General features: G+C 35.7%; 1 protein-coding gene across 4 annotated transcripts in view; it reads left to right on the top strand.

The window, feature by feature from the left end:
• Window positions 1-25,171, top strand: part of LOC117394383 (RB1-inducible coiled-coil protein 1-like) — an 82,173-nt gene that overhangs the window by 43,875 nt on the left and 13,127 nt on the right. For all 4 annotated transcript variants that reach the window (XM_059016835.1, XM_034921105.2, XM_059016823.1 and 1 more), the window contains 6 exons: window positions 1,101-1,281; window positions 6,418-6,526; window positions 13,460-13,721; window positions 16,876-16,930; window positions 17,310-17,357; window positions 20,287-20,345. In XM_059016835.1, coding sequence (XP_058872818.1) covers window positions 1,101-1,281; window positions 6,418-6,526; window positions 13,460-13,721; window positions 16,876-16,930; window positions 17,310-17,357; window positions 20,287-20,345 — 714 coding nt within the window. The remainder of the gene's footprint in view (window positions 1-1,100; window positions 1,282-6,417; window positions 6,527-13,459; window positions 13,722-16,875; window positions 16,931-17,309; window positions 17,358-20,286; window positions 20,346-25,171) is intronic.

Genomic DNA, 25,171 nt, shown 5'->3' with positions numbered 1-25,171 from the left:
TCTGAGCTCCCCCCTCTCCTTCTTCAGCACAGCTGGACTCGGAGTCAAAGGAAGGTAAGACAGACGGGTCCGGGTATTGTGCACAATATACATTAAGTGTTTTTTTCTCTTGGGGCCCATTTTCAAATCAAACTAGTAACTGTCACCATATACCTAAAGCAAAAGCTCACATACCCCTTGACCTGCTATTTTCAAAGTAGGCGCTTTGAATGACAGACGCTGTAGCTGGCAAATTAAAGTACAAGTCTTGATGCCTGACCGTCATTTAAACAAATGAGAGCATTCTAGGACTACTTCACTCAACGAGATCTGTCAGAACAGGGTGAAACTACAGTACTAACGGACCACTGAGATGACTGACAGCGACCCCCAGCCATTCAGTGCGGAACGGAGACGGGACAGACAGCAAGTATAAAAACTATGCAAACTAGAGAGCAGGGGCGGATTGACGAACGGGCCCGTGGGGTGTGTGCCCAGGTACCCCAGCAATTTAGGGGGCCCCCACTGTAACCAGTGGATCAAAATATAGCAGTAAATAAATATAGCAAAAATGTAGCAATAAATAAATATTCTTTAAAATAATGGATGAATACAATATCCAGGTGTTTGTAAGTATATCAGAAGTTTGTCGCTGAAAGATCTCTCCGCTATCAAATCAAATACACTACTACGTCTGTTTTCCACAAACTCTAATATGCAAATAAGTGATATTTACTGCAGGTTGATAGCCCGTTACACAGCACTGGGAAAATGACTGTCTTAGTATTCTTGCGTCATTAGTATAGTAAGCGCGCCTGACCAAACATTCAATTCAGTGCTGGAAGAAATTCAAGCATGAATATCAGTGTACATTATCAGCTAAAATAACACAAAAAAGTGACGGTCACCGATTTTGTGTTTTTTTTTTTTTTTTTTTTTTCCTTATATCAGTGACATGCCGATAGTGTGTGTAATATATATATATATATATATATATATATATATATATATATATATATATATATATATATAATATACTTAACTCATCAAGATTTCTCAACAGTAATAATATAATTTTGTTTATTTATTTGTGCTGTTGTGTTTTTGTTTTTGTTATATAGAGAGGTTTTGTCATCTAGTCATACTGAGGCACTTGCTGGGAAACCACTAACTAGTAATGCAGATCTTCAGGAAAAGTTACACGAAGAAAGGGCCTCTTTACTGGGACAACTTGAACGGCTTGAAAAAACAAAGAACGAAGAAATGCAGACCCTTAAAACATCATTGATAGCAGAGCAGCAGGTAAAGTTAATGGATATCAAAAACAGTGCTGTTTAACCTTCTTCACCAATCTACTCTTAATGTAAATCCTACAATCCTAGTCGCTCCACTATTTTATTTTTGGTAGTAGATGGCAACCAAACACTTTGAGGTAACATTGGTACATAGCACTGTTTTATAATTCTCTGTCTGGATACTGTGAATACAGATCTTAGTGACATACTTTCCACACTTACTTGTATTTTAATTATTTTTATTTTTTTGCACATTTTTCAAAATACTGTAATTTGTATGTCACATTGACCTTTGTTAATAAAGTATTGACACATGTTTAGCTGCAAAATTGGAATTCATATATTCAGACTACCACTTATCCATTTGACCTAAGCATTAAAGGAAAATAAAAAAATAAATATGTTAAACAATCATAGGTAATTTTGGAGATTTTTTTTTTTTAACTTTAAATTAGACACCATTAAAGTAAAGTGCAATTATCAGCCATTTAAGTTAAACTTAACTTAAATTGACCTTTATATCACATGACTTGTATGAAAATGAAAGTGTATTGACAGTATGTGGATGATTTTCTCTGTCCATCTGTCTTTTATGTCATATGTTTTTACATGTACATACTGTAAATGTAGGTCATAATGTTTCTTCATGATTCGGATAGCTCTAATTTTTTAATTTATAGCTAGGCGGAGGATATGCGTGTTTTTTACTTTCTTTTGTAATAAATCCATCAAGAACTGGAATGAAAATAAATCAGCTAGATGGTTAGCAAAGGTTCTGTGGAAATTGGCTGCTTGTCTCTCAGTCTGTCCCTTGTGAAGTTCGTTACCTCAGTAGGAGGTCATACAGATGGTTCATAATGATTCATGTGGGAGTGTTTTCTTAACTGTTCCTCACTCAGAGGTATATTCAGTTAATCTGCATGTTTGGATCAGACAGTTAACTTTAGTGTTACATCGTGAATACAATGAATTCAGAAAACTCCAGAAAAGAATCTAAATTGCACATTTTAATTATCCAAAGCATTCTTTTATCAACCTGTTTTTTTTTTTTCTCATTTTACATTTGCTAGTTTTGGACAACAAAGTTTGGTATCTGTACTATTCTTAATATAGTTTCCTTTTTTTTTCTTTTTCCATGACAGTCAATGCCATTAATTTCATGTAAAATCTGTCGGACACATCCAATGCAAATGCCATACTGCAGTAATCAAGGAATGTGATTGGGGTTTTGGACTGACTAAAGAAATCAAGTTAGCTGGGGGGGGTTGGAAAGCAACAAACATTTTGTAAATCAATACAGTTGTACTGTATTTTCATAACCTACAGTATTTTGATGTTGTATTTTTCAGAAATACGTGTGTGCTCTAAAAAGTAATTGTTAATTTATATATTTCATTATAAAAGTTTACCACAGTAAAATCATAACAAAGTGTGATAAGGCACAGTGAACACATTTTAAAGCAAGTACTGTAAAGCCCAGAAAGGTATTGAAAAGCATGCAGTACTGAAAACATGGCAAACCATAGTAAACTGGTTAATTCATATGTACATGCATAGAATACTTATAAACTCATTCTCTAGTTCTACGCTACTCCATTCTTTGACATAGACCAAAATCTTTAAACATCTTCTAAAGCTTTCTGTTGAGATTTATCTTTAGTTTTAATGATCTTTTCATCTTTTTAATCTTGCTAAGGGTCTGACCTAGAGGTTACAATTAAATACCATGTGAGCAGGAATCTTAAGCACAGAATGATTGAATGGTCGGAATTATTGGAATGATTTAATCTTCTCTAAACCCTCTTTTTCCCACAGTTACTTACAAACCGAAACACACAAACTTCCAAAGAGTATCTGAACTGTGCTTCTTTATTACTGATCAAAACAAATTAACTTCATTTTGGAGCAATCCAGGCCTTCTGAGTCTAAAACAAAAGAAATGGTACCCAAAAGTCAAAATGTGTGCAGTGACAGCAATTTAGGTTTTCTTCATGCAAATGGGAGGTGAAAGGTGAAATATAATTCATTTTTTCACACAAAACTTGTGACAAACAGGTGTCAAAATTGTTTCTTATCTTTTTTGTATTTATTTGTATTAACTAATTAAAATATATATTATTATTTATTTATTTATTTATTTATTTATTTATTTATTTATTTATTTCTTAGCAGACGCCCTTATCCAGGGCAACTTAGTTGTAAACAAAAATACATTTCCAGAATCACAGTACAAGTAGTAATACAATTAAGAGCAAGATAAAATACAATGACTTCGGTTCTAGCAAGTACAAGTATATGACAAAGTACGATTCAATAACTGAGCAGATAACAGTATCAGTGATAGTTACATCAGGATATAATTAAATACAAAATACTACAGTCCTAGTCATTCCACCACCTATATATATGTGTGTGGTTTGCAGAAGTATTCACCCCCTACCAATAATGTCACATTTTATTGAATTACAAATAATGTGTGCACAGTTTTTCAAAAACTTTTTTTTATTCAAAGCTGTAGTGGTTAAACTGAACACTGTTATATGAGGAGGAGGTTAAATTATGTCAGCAAAACTTGCAAAGAAAATGTACTAAATGAAATTCACTGGTTGCATAAGTTTTCAGCCCCTTAAGTCAGTACTTGGTAGAAGCACCTTTTGCAGCAATTACTGCTATAAGTCTTTTTGGATAGGTCTCTACTGGCTTTGCACAGTAGGATGGTGAAATCTTTGCCCATTCTTCATGGGAAAATTGCTCCAGTTCTGATGAGTTTGTTGGGGATCGTCGATGGACTGCAATCTTCAAGTCTTGCAATAAATTTTCGATTGAATTCAAGTCAGGACTTTGACTGGGCCACTCAAGAACATTAATTCTCTTCTTGTTCAACCACTCCAGTGTGGCTTTGTCCTGCTGAAATATGAATTTCCTCCCCAGTTTCAGAGTCTTGACTGACTCAAACAGGTTTTCCTCAAGGATTTGCCTGTACTTTGCACCATCCATTCTCCCCTCTATCCTGACAAGCTTCCCAGTCCCTGCTGAAGAGAATCATCCCCATAACATGATGCTGCCACCACCATGCTTGACAGTTGGGATGGTGTTGACTGGGTGATGTGCAGTGTTGGGCTTGCACCAGACGTAATGCTAGGTATTTAGACCGAAAAGTTCAATTTTTGTCTCATCTGACCACAAAACCTTTTTCTACATGTCTGCAGTATCATCTACGTGCTTTTTCGCTAACTCCATACATGCTTTAAGATGAGGCTTTTTGAATAATGGCTTCTTTCTTGCCACCCGTCCATACAGGCCAGCTTTGTTTAGGGACCGACTTATTGTTGATGTGTGAACACTGACTCCCATCTCAGACACAGAAAATCTCTCAAGGTCATTGTTGGCTTAAGAGTGACATCCCGAACCAGTTTCCTGCTTGCCCAGCTGCTCAGTTTGGGAGGGCGTCCTGATCTGGGTAGTGTCTGGGTGGTATGATGCATCTTCCACTTCTTAATGATGGACTTCACTGTGCTGAGAGGGATAATCAGCGCCTTTTTAAATTTTCTTGTACCCTTCTCCTGCTCTGTGCCTCGCTACCACTTTATCCCTGACTTGTTTTGAAAGCTCCTTGGTCTTCATGGTTGCTTTGTTGGATCACTATATGAGTTACAGCTTGAAAGTCTTTATATACCTGAGGGAAATTATCTACAAGTTAAACCACTTTGAGTACACACAGGCTGAAACCATTTCACTCATTTTGTGACCTTTCAAACAAATCATTTGCACCCAAGCTGATTTAGGGCTGCAGTAGCAAAGGGGTTGAATATTTCTGCAACTGAGATTAATCTGTTTTTCTCTGTAAATCTTATTTATATTCTATAAGCATTTTTTAACTTTGTCAATGTGGAGTAGTTTTGTAGATTCTGCATGTAAAGTCTAATTTGAAAGTGTTGTGGAGTACACTCAGGTGCCAACAAAATGTGAAAACTTTGCAGGGGGGTGAATACTTCTGCAGTTATATCAGAAGTTGGTTATATATTGTCATTTGAACCTAGCTTAACTTTTCCCAATACAGTCTTGAAACAGACGGGGAAAAAAAAAAGTTATTTTAGATGATAATACTATACAGGCAATTTACACTCTACACTCAACCTGAGTATTTATTTGGCAGGAAGTTGTCTGGTCAAGTGCATTATGGACCCTGTAGTTTTTTTTTTTTTAACAGGCTATTGTATACTGGTCTGGCATGCAAGTATAAGAAAAAAAAAAAAAAATACATCTACAGCCAGTCTTTGTGAGACAAAAACCTAGATTGTTTAATAATGAACCAGAATGCCACTGCAATTTACAAAAATATACAGACTTGCCAGCCGCTTGCTTATAATTTGTTAATTTTTATAAATATGTCATTAGTAGTAAACTAAACTTGAGGCATTTACACATTTAAAATTGGCAGCCTTAATTTAAAACTTTACTTTTGAATATGCATGTATTTGCATATTCAAAAGTAAAGATGCTGCTGATTCATGGTACCTTATGTGTTGTAGTTCAGACTCAGTCTAGCTGCAATCAAAGCAGAATATATTTATGCTTTTCTGTGACTTTCAAAGCAGTTGATACATATTTGAAAAACATTGAACGTTCCCATTATTTCACTACAGGATGTGAATGGAAAGTATTATTATTTTTTTTAATACTGTGTGAAAGCCTCTTCTTCCTAGTTACATATTCCTAAAAAGATGTGTATCTAAAAGATTATCTTTGATCAGCTTTAAAACCTAAAAAATGCAGGCCAATGTGTCTAAAGACAAAAGGATCATTCTAGCTCAAGTAGACCATTGCAGGGGTTGCTCGTTGACTAATGTCAGTTAATTCTGTTTTGTGGAAATCCCTTGAAACAAGCTTTACAATTTTATTATCAGTATTTGACTAACTCCCCCACATGGAGAGAAATGAGGCCTTAAGCCACCAGAATGTGACTTGTGCAGGTTCAAACATTGTCCTCATGTCAGGCAAGCGTTGCATTGCTCTTCTATTGTGTGCACACAACACCTACCTATGAACCATGTTCTCCATCACAAATGCTTCTGAGAACAAGAAATACTAGTTGCTGTGTTGATATTTGTTAAACTTTTTTTGTTTTGCTTTGTCATGGCAGATGAATTTCAATACTGTTGTTACAAGAGAAAAACTGAAGAAGGAACAAATAATAAACGAGTTAAATGATAAGCTGAAAAAGGCAGCACAGCAGCAGGAAAGGGACAAAGGTATGTTTTTAAGTATGCTCTTTGTATGCTGTTTTTTTTTTTGTTACCTACTGTTTGTATTTTAAAAAATTTATGCGTTAGTCGTATTGGTATTTGGGTATGTTTAGAAATAATAATTTGTTATTGCTCATTTGAGTAATGCCAGATAATATTAAGAAAGCACATTCGACCTGTGACCAGTTAAGGTGGTCATATTATGGTCATGTGAATTTTCAAGCCTCAGTCACATAAGGCCCAATTTTTATGACGGTGTGTGTCCTCAGATTTTGATGAAAAAAAAAAATACTTTGCCCTGTAATGTGATTTAGGTGAAATGCTTTCCCCAATCTTTTTTCCGTCAGCACTAGTGGTGGACATGATTTTTGGGGTTTGGCCTTATTTACATGTTAACTTTTAACTATTTTGATGATGGTGCAAATGGGGACAGGGGGTTGCATTTCAAGCTAATTAAAATAAGCAGTATACTGTAGTGCTGCTGAAAAATACAGATTTTAGATTTGTATAAAACAGCTGTGTATTTTAAAAGCTGTGTCTGTACAGTGTCACTTTGGACACTTTCTAAAAGCTGTATTGGTGAGACAATTTATACATCAGTGATACTGTGAAAAGTTAAACAAGCCAGTGTTTGGAATTAACAAACCTTGGTCATACAAAAATGATAAGTAAACACAAAGAAACAAACCAAAAAAAAACACATTAAAACAGTACTATACCTGAAATGTAAGCTTTTCCTTATGAATTCCTGTCAGCAGATACAGCAAATTGAGGGTTACTCTGTTAGACATTAATGACATTTTGTAAAGCTGTTGCATACAAGTAATGTTCATGTACAAAGTAATCTGTTTACTTTTGGAGCCTGGAGGCTCCTTTTATTTTATTTATTTATGTATTTATTTATTTTTTTAAATGGTCTCCTTATTACTGCTGTAACTGCTCAAACTTACATATACATGCATCTTATTGTTCAAATAATACTTTAAGCATAAAGACATGACTGGGGTGGGGGAGGGGGAGTGGAGTGATAACTCTTTTAAAGCAAAAACTTTTTTTTAAAATGTTTTATTTTTAATTATTATCTCAATGTGTAAATGTGTGTCAATGCTGAAAAAGTTGTCATTATTTATATATATACACTACCGGTCAAAAGTTTTAGAACACCCCCATTTTTCCAGTTTTTATTGAAATTTAAGCAGTTCAAGTCCAGTGAATAACCTGAAATGGTACAAAGGTAAGCGGTAAACTGCCAGAGGATAAAAAAAAACTTTAGGTTACCAAAAACTGAAAAATAATGTACATTTCAGAGTTATACAAAAAGGCCTTTTTCAGGGAACAAGTAATGGGTTAACAACTTACAGCTGTTCTGCAGCAATGGAAGTAAATTAAGCCTTGAAAGTTGATGCTACAGGTGTCCCAACTTTTGTTGATTACTTACAAACCCTCTGTCTGTATAAAAGCAGTGTTGGAACAGACTGTGTTACTACACCCTCTTGAGCATTATTTGGACAGTATTGTACTGCAGGAAGTAGTATATTGCTCTCATAATGGCGAGAAAAAGGCAATTAACAAAGGAAGCCAGACAGACCATTATAACCCTTAAAAGTGTAGGTCTTTCCTTTAGAGAAATTGCAAAGAAAGTTTCCTACACCATCAAAAGGCACTTGGAAACTGGAGGAAACTCTGACAGGAAGAGGTCTCCTGTACTCCAAATAAACAAGAAACCTAATGCTATTGAAGAACCCTCAATGGTAATGAAAGTTTCTTTAAAAAGCCTTTATTATTTCTTATTCTTTTTATTGTTATGTCCCGAAATCAGTGCACAGAAAACACGGACATTTGCAGAGCTTTTTTGAGATGTTATAGTAATAAAATAATGACTTGGATTGCATTATTGAGGAGTTTGGTGATAAAACGAGTGATCCGGAGATGATCGATTGGTATGTACGACTATTATTATTATTATTATTATTATTATTATTATTATTATTATTATTATTATTTATTTCTTACATAGGTGAACGCTATAGCAAACAAAAGGGTGGGGCGGGGCTGGAGATGCCTAGTGAGTGCTTTGTTGATATGAGGGCCATTTAAACCCGTTTGACTGTGAAAGAAAATACTTTTAAAATTAATTAGACCTGGCGTGCCTGACGTGCGATTAATAAATGGACTGCAAAGAGTTAAACTGCGTAAATTTCAATAAAAACTGGAAAAATGGAGGTGTTCTAAAATTTTTGACCGGTAGTGTGTGTATATATATATATATACACACACACAGTGCCTTGCAAAAGTATTCAGACCCCTGACCAATTCTCTCATATTACTGAATTACAAATGGTACATTGAAATTTTGTTCTGTTTGATATTTTATTTTAAAAGACTGAAACTCAAAATCAATTATTGTAAGGTGACATTGGTTTTATGTTGGGAAATATTTTTAAGAAAAATAAAAAACTGAAATATCTTGCTTGCATAAGTATTCAACCCCCACACATTAATATTTGGTAGAGCCACCTTTCACTGCAATAACAGCTTTAAGTCTTTTGGGGTAAGTATGTACCAGCTTTGCACACAGTGTCGGAGTGATTTTGGCCCATTCTTCTTGGCAGATTTGCTCCAGGTTGTTCAGGTTGGTTGGACGACGCTTGTGGACTGCAATTTTCAAATAGTGTCACAGATTCTCAATGGGATTGAGATCAGGACCTTGACTGGGCCACTGTAGGACATTCACAGTTTTGTTCTTGAGCCACTCCAATGTTGCTTTGGCCTTGTGATTGGGATCATTGTCCTGCTGAAAGGTGAATTTCCTCCCAAGCTTCAGTTTTTTAGCGGACTGAAGCAGGCTCTCTTGCAGTATTTCCCTGTATTTTGCTCCATCCATTCCTCCTTCAATTTTAACAAGATGCCCAGTCCCTGCTGATGAGAAGCATCCCCACAGCATGGGGATGCCACCACCATACTTCACTGTAGGGATGGTGTGTCTTGAGGCATGGGCAGTGTTAGGTTTGCTTTGGTGTTAGTTAGTGTTAGTTTTGGCCAAAAAGCTCTATCTTGGTCTCATCTGACCACAAAACCTTTTCCCACATTGCAGCTGGGTCACTCTCATGCTTTCTGGCAAACTGCAGACATGCTTTCAGATAGTACTTTTTGAGTAACGGCTTCTTTCTTGCCACCCTCCCATACAGGCCAGTGTTATGCAGAGCTCTTGATATGGTTGACTGGTGCACCATTACTCCACTCCCAGCCACTGAACTCTGTAGATCCTTCAAAGTGATTGTTGGCCTCTCTGTGGCTTCTCTCACAAGTCTCCTTCTTGTATGAGCGCTGAGTTTTGAAGGACGGCCTTTTCTTGGCAGTGCCTGGGTGGTGTGATGCAGCTTCCACTTCCTGATTATTGATCCAACTGTGCTCACTGGGATATCCAAACACTTGGATATTATTTTGTACCCTTTCCCTAATCTATGCATTTGTATTACTTTATCTCTAACTTCTGTAGAATGCTTTTTGGTCTTCATTTTCCTTCAGATTCACAGCCTGACCAATGATCCTTCAACAGTGGGGTTTTTATCCAGAAAATGTGACAGCAACTTTAATGGTTCAAAGGTGGAGGCCAATGGTAAGGTAATTGTGTCCTCGTAAGGGCAATTTCTTTCACCGGTGTAAACTGGGAGCTTCCACAGCACGGGTTGAATACTTATGGAAGCAAGACATTTCAGTTTTTTATTTTTCTTAAAAATATTTCCCAACATAAAACCAATGTCACCTTACAATAATTGATTTTGAGTTTCAGTGTTTTAAAATAAAATATCAGACAGAACGAAATTTCAGTGTACCATTTGTAATTCAGTAATATGAGAGAATTGGTCAGGGGTCTGAATACTTTTGCAAGGCACTGTATATGAATGATAGATTTAAAAAAAAAGACTGCAACTTGCAACATTTGCTCATCGGTGCTTTCCTTTCGCGGCAGTAAGCTGATTTTTTCTTTTTATTCAACCTATTTCTTTCAAACGGTATCAGAAAATGAACAGCTATATCATACTTTTTCTTCAACTAACTAAAATAAAATAGCACTCAATAAATTACATTTCTCTTCAGCTAACCTTTATTTGTCTTTCAATACAGTTTCATACCACTAGCAAACAGGTGTGATTAGTCGATTGTAGATCGCATGATTAATCGATCCATAGAAAATGTCAAGATTAAAAACCCTAATATATATATTCATTGCTAGCACTGTGGTGCAGACAGCTGCTACAATGTTACTTTCAATCTTTTTGGAAAACTAGGAAACGTTGGTATAAGGTGCATCTACCCCTTCTAGAATGTCGCTGGCATAAATCTTCTTTAAGCATGGTAGTGTTGCAGCATTGGAAAAAATGTTTCTTATTAAAATTTACTGTGCCTTAATAAATAGGCAACCAGGCATATACTACAGCCATCTAAATGTACTGCGGGTCTGGGTTCACAATGTTATTGGGTGCAAAAAAGGAAAGCGCTCCAAACTATATTATGAAAAACAAAACTGTGATGAAGAATCTATACGAACAATTGGAGACAATTGGAGCTGTGATTTTCAAGATAGATGTAGTACACTTTGTCTTTGGTGTACTGCTGTATTCTTAATGGTCATTTGCCTATAAAAATCTATTGTACATTGTACAATCTATTACACATTTGTTGTAACCACTGCTGTATCTCAAACTATTTGGTAGTTAGACTTAAATAGCACAAATAGCTTTGTTTCCAACGACTTTTGGGACCTAGAATGGAACTTATTTTTTCTAGAATTGAGTAACATCATGTCATCATTGTACTACATTTTCCTATATTTTGGAAACATGCTTTTAATACATAGCCATTGGTACATTTAATAACACCTCTGGCGAAATGCGTTGGTGACTTTGAACTTGTGTAATGACCTGTATGACTGTCGTATATTTGCTGATGTGTAAATTTTTCATTTCTAGATGATAAATGCTGCACACGTTGAAATACTAATTTGAAATACAATTAATGATTCTTTTTTTTTATTTTATAAATTTAGTTGTTGCCAATTATTTTTTATTATTTCCTCCCCAATTTGGTATGGCCAATTATTTTTAGGCTCAGCTCACCGCTACCACCCTTGCGCTGTCTCGGGAGGGCGAAGACGAACACATGCTGTCCTCCGAAGCGTGTGCGTCAGTCGACCGCTTTTCTTCACACTCCGGACTCACGATGCAGCCACCCAAGAGCTACGGCGTCAGAGGACAACGCAGCTCTCGGGCAGCTTACAAGCAAGTACGCAGGCGCCCAGCCAGACTACAGGGACGGCTGGTGTGCGGTGAGCCGTTGGACACCCTTGCCGACCTAACCCTCCCTCCCACCGGGCGGCGATCGGCCAATTGAGCGCCGCCCTCTGGAAGCTCCCGTCCTCGGTCGGCAAAGGAATAGCCTGGACTCGAACTTGTGACGTCCAGACTATAGGGCACATCCTGCACTCCACGTGGAGCCCCTTTACTGGATGCGCCACTCGGGAGCCCAATTAATGATTCTTTGTCAAGTTTCATTATGGAAATCATCCCGTTTAAAAAAAAAAAAAAAAAAAAAAAAAAAAAATCAGACATTCCCTATAAATGATACTACTAGCTTTTTTTTTATTTCGTCCTCAGATTCTTCAGGTCTGTTTTTATGATTCTATCCGTCACATTTGAATATTGGTATAATTTTGTGGCTACGCTGGTTTCAACCTCTCAGTATATTTTAGAAACTGTTAAGGACACAGTTTTTTTTTGTTTTTTTTCACATAACAATTTTCCGTCAAGTTTACAATCTGTTCAGTTACCTTACAGTGCCTGGCATTGGTAGCAAGGGTGAGTTAGAGTACTTGAATAGTTAAGTACACAAAATAAAATCATCATTCAAAATACTTTGATAAATATTGATTACTCCAAAAAATATTTACTTTAAATTACTTCAATTTAATTAATTTGTAAAACAACTGATTGTGCTGGATACAACAAGGAAACACTAAAGGCATGGGTATCACTTTGGGAGGGATGTGGCTCTATGCAAATCATGATACTGAGTTTTACCCAGCCTGCTATTGGAGTAGACATTTTGTATTGCTGAACTATTCAAATATGTTTTTTATTCAAACCTTACACCCCTAATTGGAAACAGAAATAGTATCAGTTTTTTTGTGAATAGCAAAATTGATCCCTGTAACTTGTCCAGAGGCTTGCTCGTGATGCTATAAAAAAAAAATGCTCTTCATTATATTATGTACTTCAGAATGGTAACCCTACACAAATTGCACATGTAGGCTAATAAACAGTAAAAACAGTGTTTTGATAATAAACTGGACTCAAGTAGATACACATGTTGGCTAATGATTTCAATCTGTTTATTGACTGTCAGTATCATCAGCAGCCTGGTAGAATACAAAAAAAAATTGAATGCAGAGTGCATGATGTTGGCTTACTTGAAATTCCTTTTTATGCCATTGAACTCGCATCAATGGGAAATATGACAATAAACAGATGTTTTATTTCTAATAGAATTGCTAGCTGCCCCGATCAGTAAGCTTACACAAATATTTCCAGTACAGTCATTTTCTTTGCAACACAGTGGCAATGAATCAGTGTCAAGTTCAGTTGTATTAATTTTCCCACTGTGTTTTCCATGTATCTTATGGGGAATAAATCTTAAAATGGCAACATATTTCCAGTTAAAACAACATATAACTCTCAACAGTAATGAGTACAGTGTAGTAAATATAATTTCATTAGGGGGCACTGTAGGATTAAATTAGACATTGTTCATTTGCACACTCTGAACCCATACTATAACACGCTAGAAATTACTGAATTTTGTAAGTGTTCCTGAAAATCTTGAGAATTGGTTTGACCAGGAAATTGAATGTATTAATGGCATTGCTCTGCTTCATTTTAGATTTGATTGAAACTCTCTCAGAGGACAGAGCAAATTTGCTCCAAGAAAAGAAGCAGCTAGAAGAAGAACTTAACAAGATGCGCAGCAGTTCATTGGTTTCCTCGGCATTCTTTTCTTCTGCTAATCATCCGGCTGGGGCCGATTTGGTGGGAGCATGTGCAGCAGAACCCCATGTTGACTCCGAGAGGCTGGCCTCAGTTGCTGCCATTGGGGAGGATGGGAGAATAGATTCTGCAGTGGAAGCCAGTATGATGGCTATACAGTAAGCATACGTTATAAAAACAATGAAGTAAAACAGCACCATAGTAAAAAGCTTCTTTAATCTTATTTTCTTTGTCACTTTTCTTTGTGTCAGCTTACCGTAAGAATTATCTTCCTACAATAGCTAGTACTCATGGGCACCAGCTACTTTATAGGGGCAAAAATCACCCATGTACTCCCAGCAGGCAATTCAAATAGATTCAATTACTTGTCACCCAGATCTTTCTTATATTTTTAATTAAATACTGGCTTATGAGGCCTTGCGAAATAATGTAAAATGTGTAAAGAATATAGTTATGTAGTAATATTTTGTGAATACAGTCTGGAGCTGAAGCTAGTTTTAAAAAATAGTCTGGAAGATCCAAAAAGCTGTCTAACAAGGATGAGCAATACTTGAAGAGAATATCCTTAAGGAATAAAAAGAAGACAAATGTTGAATTAACAGCAGAACTGGCAGAAGGCACAGGTGTCATGGCCCATCCATCAACAGTCCAATGCACCTTTGACCATTGTTCCATAGTCCAATTTCTGTGTTCTTGTGCATAGTTTAGCCTTTTAGTCTTGTTCCCCTTTCTCTATTCTTACTGCAACACATCCTTTAAGTCCTGATTTCAAGAGTGACCTTTGTACTGTTGATTTGATGGACAACGACACCTGTGCCTTCTGCCGGTTCTGTTGTCAATTCAACGCTTGTCGTCTTTCTATTCCTTAAGGATATTATCTTCAAGTATTGCTCATCCTTGTTAGACAGCTTTTTGGGTCTTCCAGTCCTGGGTTTGTCAATTACAGATGATGTTTCTCTGTACTTGTTGATTATGCTTCGGATACCACACCATGAAAATCAAGTGATGCAAGTCAAGGTTGTTATAATAGTAGAAATCACTAGTGGAGGCTTTGAGTAAATTGTTGATGTTCATAATGCATCAGAGTAGAAAAATGCAACATGTCTAAGACTTTTGCACATCAGTGTGTGTGTGTGTGTGTGTATGTATGTATGTATGTATGTATGTATGTATGTATGTATGTGTGTGTGTGTGTGTGTGTGTGTGTGTGTGTATATATATATATATATATATATATATATATATATACTGTATATCATATAGCTTACGTTTTTTACATTTAATGTAAATTGAAATAATAATAAAAGTGTTAAAGAGTGTAAGTAGTAGTTCTGAGTGAAATGTGAAAATGCAAAGGGCAGATACATTTAAAACGCCTGGATAAGGGCGTCTGCTAAGAAATAAATAATAAAAACAAAGAAGAGAAGACAGGGGGGGAAGTGTTTTAAGTAGACAATACAAATTAAGGCAGGATACTGAGATGTCTGCTGGGCAGAAAGGAAGACAGACAAGAGGAAAAGTAAGTTTAATTTATTTGTATTTATATACCATTTATATTTGCAGCATTAATCATACATAGTTGTACAGTGTTTTTAATTTATTTATATATATATATATATATATATATATATATATATATATATATATATATATATGTGTGTGTGTGTGTGTGTGTGTGTGTGTGTGTGTGTGTGTATTTGTATATATATATATATAAAGAGGATACAAAGAAAGAATTATAGAGACGGAGTTAAGAAAAGTGGATAAACTAAAAAGAGATGAGCTACTAGATTATAAAAATAGAGATAAAAAGGTCAAAAGAGTCCCATTATTAATGACTTACTCTAAACTTTTGCGCAATATTTCTAAAATAATTTGGAAACACTTGCGGATTCTTCATATTTCAGAAAAATTAAAAAAAATTCTTAAGGCCCCAGTTGTAGCATTCAAAAGAGAAGCTAATTTAGGTGATATTTTAGATCACAGTAAACATAAAAGAATAATTGACAAAATAGGTTCTATGAACATGTGCACCAGTAGATGAAAAGTGTGTAAATACATGGACAAAAGTAAAAATATAATTAAACATAAGAACACCACATATCCACTAAAAACTAATACCTACTGTAAAAACAGCAATGTTGTTTATGGAATAGCCTGTGAAAAATGTGATGAAATCAAATATGTTGGAGAGACTGGAACCACTTTATATAAAATAATTCAGAACCACCTTTCATTAATTAGAAATAAAAAAAAATGAATGAACCAATAGTACAGCGCTTCACCAGTCAAGGACATGACATAAATGATGTAAAGTTTGTAGTATTAGAACAACTAAGATTAGACAATGCAACATATAGAAGAATAAAAGAAAGTAAATGGATAAATAGACTGAACACGATTATGCCAGCGGGACTCAACAGAAAAGAATGAACTAATAAACTTCATTAAATATATAACAGTTAAATAAATAAGCAAAATTCATTCAAAAGTTGTGCATGCTGATGCGCTGGGGAGGCCAAATCAAGACTGATCCTCAGAGCCAGCATTGCATGATATAATAAAAATATAAGTTTATATAAAGTAAAGTTAATTAGAATTAATACAGATTCAAAGATAGAAGTAGAGATAATGTCACAATATATAGAACACCATTACATCATGTAAGAATAAATCATGGATTTGAATGTAAACAATAACAAGTAGTTGTCATGCCGTCAAAAACCTATAAATACCTCCAATGTTTAGATTCAAACACAGGCTCCCTTGAGAAAGATATGTACAACATATCGAAATGTTGGGCAGCTGGCTCTTTGAGCTAATATATATATATAACTGCAGTGTACAATAGTGAAGGCATATGAAATAAAAGGTTTTTTTTTAAATGTACACAAAGTTTAAAAGATTAAAAAAAATATTTTATGTTTTATTTTCAGGACGTTTTGGGCAAAAGTAGAACTTTGGAACCTCTGGGAATGAACATTCTGTTCTAATAATCTTGACATCATCCACATAATTTTTGTATAATTACAATTCTTGAATAACAACAATAACACTGTGTTTACTTTTTTTTCTTTTTAAACAGCTGAAGAAGGGCTTTTGTCTGAAACATCCTGAAAAATAAAATATTTTTTAATTTTTAAAACTTTTTGTGTACATTTTTAAAAAAACACACTAGTGTGTGTGTGTGTATATATATGTATATATATGTATATATATATATATATATATATATATATATATATATATATTAGAGATACATTTTCTTAAAATTACTATTATGTGATCATTTTCATTATTCTCCCCATTCAGTGAAAATATACCTGTAATATCTGAAGAAAAACAAAGGATCATTTTATTAGAAAGGGTGGGTATTGTTCTTTTGTTTTTTATAATTATAATAATGACTTTGTTACATTAAGTTTCAGTATCCATAGTTCTGTATATTACAGTTAAGTTAAATAGTGTTTAAAAAAGAAAATAGGTGCATGGTTCTGTTGAGTGATGTCTTTTAATTAATTCTCATGCAGTAAGAAGTCATCAACATATGACACACACCAATTAGAATCAAATATGAATATTTTATGGATACACTAAAGTATTTATTTGTAACTATCTGTTTTAAGATTTTTTCTCCCCAGTGCAATAGTAAACAAAAAAATAATAATAAAGTAATAATTACAGTAATATTCAAGAAAATTTGAAAATAATAATCTAATATTATGCATTTTTATTGTGTTTTACAGACTTTACACATAAAGGAAGAAGAGAACAAACGTCTGAATCAACGGCTGGTGAGTTTTGTATTGTTTATCATTAACTTTTGTAATAAAATGTTGTATCGCATACAGCCAAACTTGCAAACAAATCTTAGCATACCAGTATTTTATTACTTTATTCATTATTACATTGTTCACACAGTGGATGTATGTATCCCCTCTGGATGAAAAACACAACGTCTTCAAATAGTTAAACATCCTAACTGTAAATATCCTGCATTGACCCTGCAGAATCAAATCTTCCATGAACAATCTACCATCATCATGATCCACCTCTTGTGATATGTCAGATATGAGAAAAAAATAAGAAAGAAAACGGCAGCTTGTCAAAGAAAAGACAAATACGTGCTTCAATGTACTTCTCCCTGTACAGTTCCTCAAACCCAAGTCATATTTTTTCTTTCCGTACGAAACCTGTGTGTGTGTGTACGGCAGGGGGTTGTTTGGGGGGTAGGGGGCAGGTTACAACGTGCTCACCTACATATACGTCAAATCAGATAAAATAATCAGATAAGCGTCACACTTGTTTAACTGTCACTGAAGTCAAAATGTTATAGGGTCGGATATGTGAGTTTATCAAAAATGTGCCTTTCTGTGTTACACAAAATAACTTTTTGAACTAAGAAAGTTGATTCAAACCTTACCAAAAAGTAGTCCTTAAAAAAAGTCCTTAAAGTTTTGTTTATATGGCCTATTGACTTAAATAACTATTGTTTGATTTTCTTAGTTAAGTTCCATTGCTGGGATTGTCCAGCAAAAAATAGCCTTTTCACTGCCACTACCATTTTACTGCCATAACCACTTTTTCACATTTTACTTCATCTGATATGACATTTCCCTTTGAGTGAGATGTCCCCCCGGGATGCTTTGTTTTTGTTCACATAAAAACCCATTTCTTGTCATATGTTGTATAAACAGAGATTATTTAGGTGGTACCAGTTGTGATGCTTCTCTGGATTAAGTACAGGTTCTAATTACATGGTGTAAATCCTAACCATGGAAATCAAACATGACGTCTGTGTTATAAATTTTTATATTCCCGTTTCATTGTCAGTCTGCTAAGCTTACAGCAGAGATGCTGTCTATGGCTTAGCAGGCTTCAGCTCTCACTCAGGTCAGAGTGCAAGTGTCTGAGGTGCATTTTTTTTTTACAATTTACATTCCAATGGGGTGTATTATTATTATTATTATTATTATTAATAATAATAATAATAATAATAATAATAATAATAATAATAATAATAATAATAATAATAATGCAATGCAAGGGTAGACTTCATTCCTGAGGAGTGAAAAGTGGCACATGGTTAATCTCCATTGAAATAGATGGCATTTTAATAATAACTGTACATTATAATTTTTTTTTTTTTGTATTATTTTTATCAATTATTTTTATTCATTTTCCTCCCCAATTTTGGAATGTCCAATTATTATTCAACCTGGCTTACCCCTGCCACCCCCAAACTAACTTGGGAGAGACGAAGATGAACACTCACGTCCTCAAACTAGTGCCGTCAGCCGTCTGCTTTTTTTTTTGCTCTGCAAACCTGTGTGCAGCCATACCCAGAGTTTACAGTGTCAGAGGACCACACAGTTCTGAACTGACCTGCAGACGCCCAGCCAGCAACAGGGGTCGCTGGTGCGCGGTGAGCCAAGGACTCCCCAGCCGATCTAACCCCTACCCTGCCCGGGCAGGGCTTGGCCAATTGTGCGCCGCCACCTGAGAACTACTGCCCACGGTTGGCAATGGCATCGCTTGGATTCAAACCGGCGATCTCCAAACTATAGGGCGCATCCTGCACTCCGAGTGCCTTTACCAGATGCACCACACAGGCATCCAAAACCGTACATTATTGTTTCATTTTTCTCCCTTTTTTTTGGTAATGCCCCTTGGCAATATTGTATAGGAAGAATAAATACGCCTTTTGTTCTTCGTATAATATCGCTTGTATAATCCAGTTTTTGCCTTACTGATTCTTGAAAAGTATAAAACATTAATAAACCTTGTTTAAAATACTTGTAAGATATTGAATATTACCAGAATTTAAGATTATTATACAACATGAAATGCCCCCTAAGGTTATAAAATCTTGGTGTTTGAAAACAAAGGCCTTTTTATCACAAGGCACATCAGCACTCTTATTTAACAAGTTACTTGAATTCTGATTATTTGATTTATTATTTATACACTGTAGTGAAGGCTGTACATATGTCATATTTTAGAGTTTAACTACTTATTGTGATCAAACTTGTTTAAGACGTTTTTAACGCAAGTTATGGTATTAGAATCGATGACTATATAATGGAACTTATATGCATGTTCTTATGATGTGTGACATCCAAGATATCACAGTAGTTTGATTTCCATTTAAGTTTTTGTAATAGCACTACTATATTTGAGTGATCTGTCCTACTAGAGCAATGGCCAAAAGTTTTGCATCATCCTATAGAACAAATTTTACTTCATAAAATGAAACCTGCTGAGTAATGATATGTTAACATATTGAATTACATACCGCTTTGTAGTATTCCATATACTTAGTGTTCCAAAATTGAAAATGCAGTATTTCAAAATTAACATGACTTACTACTATTATGGCTTCTGGTAGACTTTTTCAATATCATTTTGTAGTTTCTTTGATTACATGATGTTAAATAGAAGATCTAAATTATGTTAATATACTCTAATTTATTTTTTATTATGTCTCAATCCAAAAATTTTAGGTGACACAAAACTTTTGGCCATAGCTGTGTATAGCATGGTAGATGTAGGTCATGGTGAAGAGACTAATCGCTCTAATTTTGCGTTAACAATTTTTTTTATATCTGTTAATCTAATGTATTAGTTTCAGATACTGAAATCATGGGCACATGATGGGTTTTTTTTGTTGTTGTTTTTTTTTACCATGACTTCATTTTGACCCATTCTACATTTGTTTTACAGATGTCTCAGAGCATGTCTTCAGTATCATCAAGACATTCTGAAAAAATTGCCATTAGAGAGTAAGTATGCATTTCTTATCTACTCTATGATTATATTTTAAATATGCTGACACTATTATAGGTGATTTACAAAAAAGTACCAAATAAACCCATTACTGACCAGAATAGAACATTATTTTTCTAGAATTCTGATGTTGTCATACAATCATTACACTATGTAACACAATTTTTGTCCCTGGGTAGTAAGTGTTATTTCCTAATTGCTTATGCCTCAAAAGTATAGAAAATGGCTATTATTCCCCACAAACTTTGTTTTTGTGACCAGGACAGTGATATTTTGAAATTTACCTATTTCCAATAAGAAAACGGGCGAATTTGTGTCTCTTCGTTCACATAAAGTCAGAAAAAAACAACATATGAATCCAAATTAACATGTATTTATACTAAAGTAATACAAAATGACTACAAAAGATTTAGAAGTGAGTAGTTTTTCGAGATTTACGATTATACTGTAAATCACTTTCACGAATCGGCCCCCAAATGTAGTCTCCCATCATGTTCTCGTTATACTGTCCTTGGTAGCGGCGTTCAAAGTCCAGTATATCCTGGTGGAAGTGCTCGCCTTGCTCCTCCGAGTACGCTCCCATGTTCTCCTTGAATTTATCAAGATGAGCATCAAGGATATGGGCTTTGAGGGACATCCTACAGCCCATTGTGCCGTAGTTCTTCACCAGAGTCTCAACCAGCTCCACATAGTTTTTGGCCTTGTGATTGCCCAGGAAGTCCCGAACCACTGCGACAAAGCTGTTCCAAGCCGCTTTCTCCTTACTAGTGAGCTTCTTGGGGAATTCATTGCACTCCAGGATCTTCTTTATCTGTGGTCCGACGAAGACACCGGCTTTGCCCTTTGCCTCAGACAGCTTAGGGAAGAAGTCTTGAAGGTACTTGAAGGCTGCCGACTCCTTATCTAGAGCTCTGACAAATTGTTTCATAAGGCCCAATTTGATGTGCAGTGGTGGCATCAGCACCTTCCGGGGGTCCACCAGTGGCTCCCACTTGACGTTGTTCCTCCCCACAGAGAACTCGGTCCGCTGTGGCCAGTCCCGCCTGTGGTAGTGCGCCTTGGTGTCCCTGCTGTCCCAAAGGCAAAGATAGCAGGGAAACTTGGTAAAACCGCCTTGGAGACCCATCAGGAATGCCACCATTTTGAAGTCTCAAAATGCGTCTGCCGGATGCTTGCAGCCTCTTGATGCCATCTCAGAAAAATGCAGATATGTATCCACTTAGGCAGCTGGAACTAAACTGAACTGGTGGGCTTAAGTCCCCTGTGTTTATACTACTATTTATATTACTGGAAAGTTCTAGAAGTTACTCCAAGTTTACTCAGCACTGAATCTATCTGGAATGTTCTGGAAAATAGGTAAATTTCAAAATATCACTGTCCTGGTCACAAAAGCAAAGTTTGTGGGGAATAATAGCCATTTTCTATACTTTTGAGGCATAAGCAATTAGGAAATAACACTTACTACCCAGGAACAAAAAAAAAAAAAAAAATTGTTACATGGTGTTATCATACTATACATTTCTAGATTTTGGAAATGCATGTTTAAAGCCTGGTGCATCAAAAGGGGGGTAGAACAGCGACATTTTGACTTGATTTAGGCTCCCATCAATTTCTGTAGACAATTAGAAAAATCGCTGAGACAAAAACACAATTCCTGATCTTCTGCAATCGCGTTGCAAATACTATGTTAAGAAATGCTTATCAGACAACCTCAAAATGAACAAAGCATAGGCAGCTGAAACTGAAAAAAAAAAAGAAAGAAACCAGAGACCGAGAAAAATGGGCATGGAACTGCATTGCCATTATTGTCAAAAGTATGTTTTACTTAGGCATTTTAGAACAGATGTCCCTGAATTAATATATGTATATAAAAAGGTGTGATCATTCTGGGCAATAACCAAATGTCTTGGTTGAAGTTAATAAATGTAATTCATTTTCAGCTTTAACTGATTAATATACAGTATCTACAACAACTGGTAAAACCTGAGACCTGATGCTTTTTGAGCATCCTCGTAAGGGGTGCTTGTACTGTAAGTTTACAAACCGTTTGCTTCGGCTGTCAATGAACCTACTTCTGCTAATATCTCAAAACTCATAAAATAATGCCGGCAACTTCAAATTTCCAGTGTTATGGAAATTCTTTGGGCAAAATGTAAGTCAGCTTTACCCATATTATTGATGTAGGCCACTCGCTTTCAGACAGAGACTTCACCAGCTTTATTCTTTGATGATTTCAGGTGGTGTCCAGTAAGAAATAACCTTTTCACTGCTATATTGTTTTTAACATCTGGCCAGATCTTTTTACACATTTCCTGATTACTTTATGCTTCCAAATCATTCAGCCTGATACAATATACCCGTTTATGTCACATTTCTTCTTTCATTTTGTTTTTATAGTTGTTCGCAGTAAACAGCACATGGTGCCTCTCATCCACTCCAGCTACTCCTCCCTGTTTTAGATAAAACTTTAAAGCCCCTTTTCTCTTAGCTGCCTTGGGTTCCTTAGGTGCTCAGAGTCTACATCGCTCACAAATTCAACCCCAGATTCACCCCTTCATCTCTGACCTAGCAATCCCCTCATTTGATACCTTTTCCTTCCTGCCCAAAATAAGTTAAACTGACCAGGAAGATTAGGAAACACTTTCCAATTTTGTTTATAAATTAAACTCCCATGTTCATCCATATGACCCCTTTCTCTCTTAACCATTGCTGTCTTTCTCAGGGCGCATCACCCTCAGACCCGCTGTTTATTAACAAAAACTGAACAATCGTCAACCAATATTAAAGATCCTAAAAATGCTTTTACAAAAATGTGCTCTTCAGCGTTAGTAGCCTACCCGGAGGAAGGGCAATCAAATCAGCCATGGATTCCCAGAGGTTTATTTCCCAAAAATGGGTTTTGTTTTCCTCTCCTGCGTGCTGATGATCATTTGTTAAAGGTTGCCTAAACCTTCAAGTGGGCTATATTCAATACTAATCATGGCATTGAGACCGGCTTGTTCTTTTTGGGGGTCTCAGCCTCGTCCAGTAGGCCAGGCAGCGAGCTCTCAAACCAAGTTAGGTTTGATGCCAAATGAATGTGTATGTACAACATACTTCTCTGTAAAATCGCATACTCCGCATTCTCCACAATAAATATTTGTACTAAAACATTTTGTGATTGGTGTTTGTCCCGAACTACTGAAATGAAATTTATAATTAAAGTTCGGGAGGAGGGTCAGATACCAATCTCCGCGTCACCAAATTGAATCATTCAATTTACACATTAGCTAATTAAGATTGTTAGCACTATAAATACCCCTTTTCACTTACCTCTCAGTTGCGTTTGGATTTCATCGTAACCCACCACCTCCCCATCTCCACCTTTCTTAAAAACAATTTCTAGGTTTTATCAATGGGGGTCTCAGCCTCGTCCAGTAGGCCAGGCAGCGAGCCCTCAAACCAAGTTAGGTTTGATGCCAAATGAATGTTTATATACAACTTACTTCTCTGTAAAATCGCATACTCTGCATTCTCCACAATAAATATTTGTACTAAAACATTTTGTGATTGGTGTTTGTCCCAAACTGAACTTAGTGTTATCAGTCTGTCCCTCAACGGCTTTCTCTCGAGTGGAAGACAGTGAAGACGTTGCGCGAGGACACAAGCGCTGATCTAAGTTAAGACCCCCCAGAAAATCGTTTCGTGAAACAGACTTAAGACAGTCATAACCAAGCCAGAAAAAGCGACTTAAGCCCATTTTTTGGTCTTAGACTTAAGTCAGCTTTGTGAACACGGCCCCAGGGGATTTGCTAGTTTAAGTCTCCAGTCCTCTTAGTCAGCACTCCAGATAAGCTGTGTACTTGGTGTTTTTTTGAAAGAAAAATGGAATTATGCATGATATTTAAGTATAATGTGTAAAGAATAAGCATAGCAAATTTGCAGAGCTTGAGTATGCATGTTATCAATCTTCTTGTACTTCGTTGCTTCCCAGCTTCTCAATGGTCAATTGTCAATATACTGCAAACGGTAGCTAGAGAAATGATGGGACAGCTTTTAGCCTACCTGGGAATTGGCAGAAACACATGACCAATAAATCTGGGCTTTCAATTTAAAAAAAAAAAAATTAAAGTATGTTTGAAGCACTCACTTGCACTTGTGACTGCTGAATAAGAGACTGTATCCTATTAAGGTGGGTCTTTGAACAGGGTATAGTTAGCCTGTATAAATACATTTGTACAACAATTTAACTGACACATTTTTTTCATTTATAATTAAATAAAAAATAAAAAAACAGAACAATCATTCAATTTTTCTTTTATAAAGAATATGTTTATCTCCCACTCCCCATGCAATGGACTCAACATAGCAGAAATATCATCAAAAAAAGTCTTGCTATTTGACTGTAGGCCATTTGTTTAGTATTCGTTGTGGTGGTAATGTTAAAAAGACTATTTTGCTCAATTTCCCAATAACAAAACAAACAAAAAAACCCAAACAACATTCTTTAGTGTCATTCCGTGTTGCAAAACAGAACCATGCAATCGTTGAGAAGCTGATGTTATTTCCTGTCTCAGTGTGGACATCATTGAAGATAATGCTCAGTAAGAAGGCTGCACAATAAAATCTAATGTGTCCCGCTGTCGGAATAACACTGTGTATAGCAAAGTCTAATTGAAGTCATGTCAGATAATGGAGGTTTGCAGCTAAATGGCTTTGCTTTCCATATTGATTCTGAACAATGGTATACATTTGTATAGGTACTGTAACTTTACTGTGTTAATACTCCTGCATTTGATTGATATAGTGATCATGTTCTGTTGTGTAGTTTAACTTTAACATA

This window comes from Acipenser ruthenus, chromosome 3 (assembly GCF_902713425.1).
Source record: "Acipenser ruthenus chromosome 3, fAciRut3.2 maternal haplotype, whole genome shotgun sequence".
NCBI classification, from domain to species: domain Eukaryota; kingdom Metazoa; phylum Chordata; class Actinopteri; order Acipenseriformes; family Acipenseridae; genus Acipenser; species Acipenser ruthenus.
This window is presented reverse-complemented; position numbering and strand designations above follow the sequence as displayed.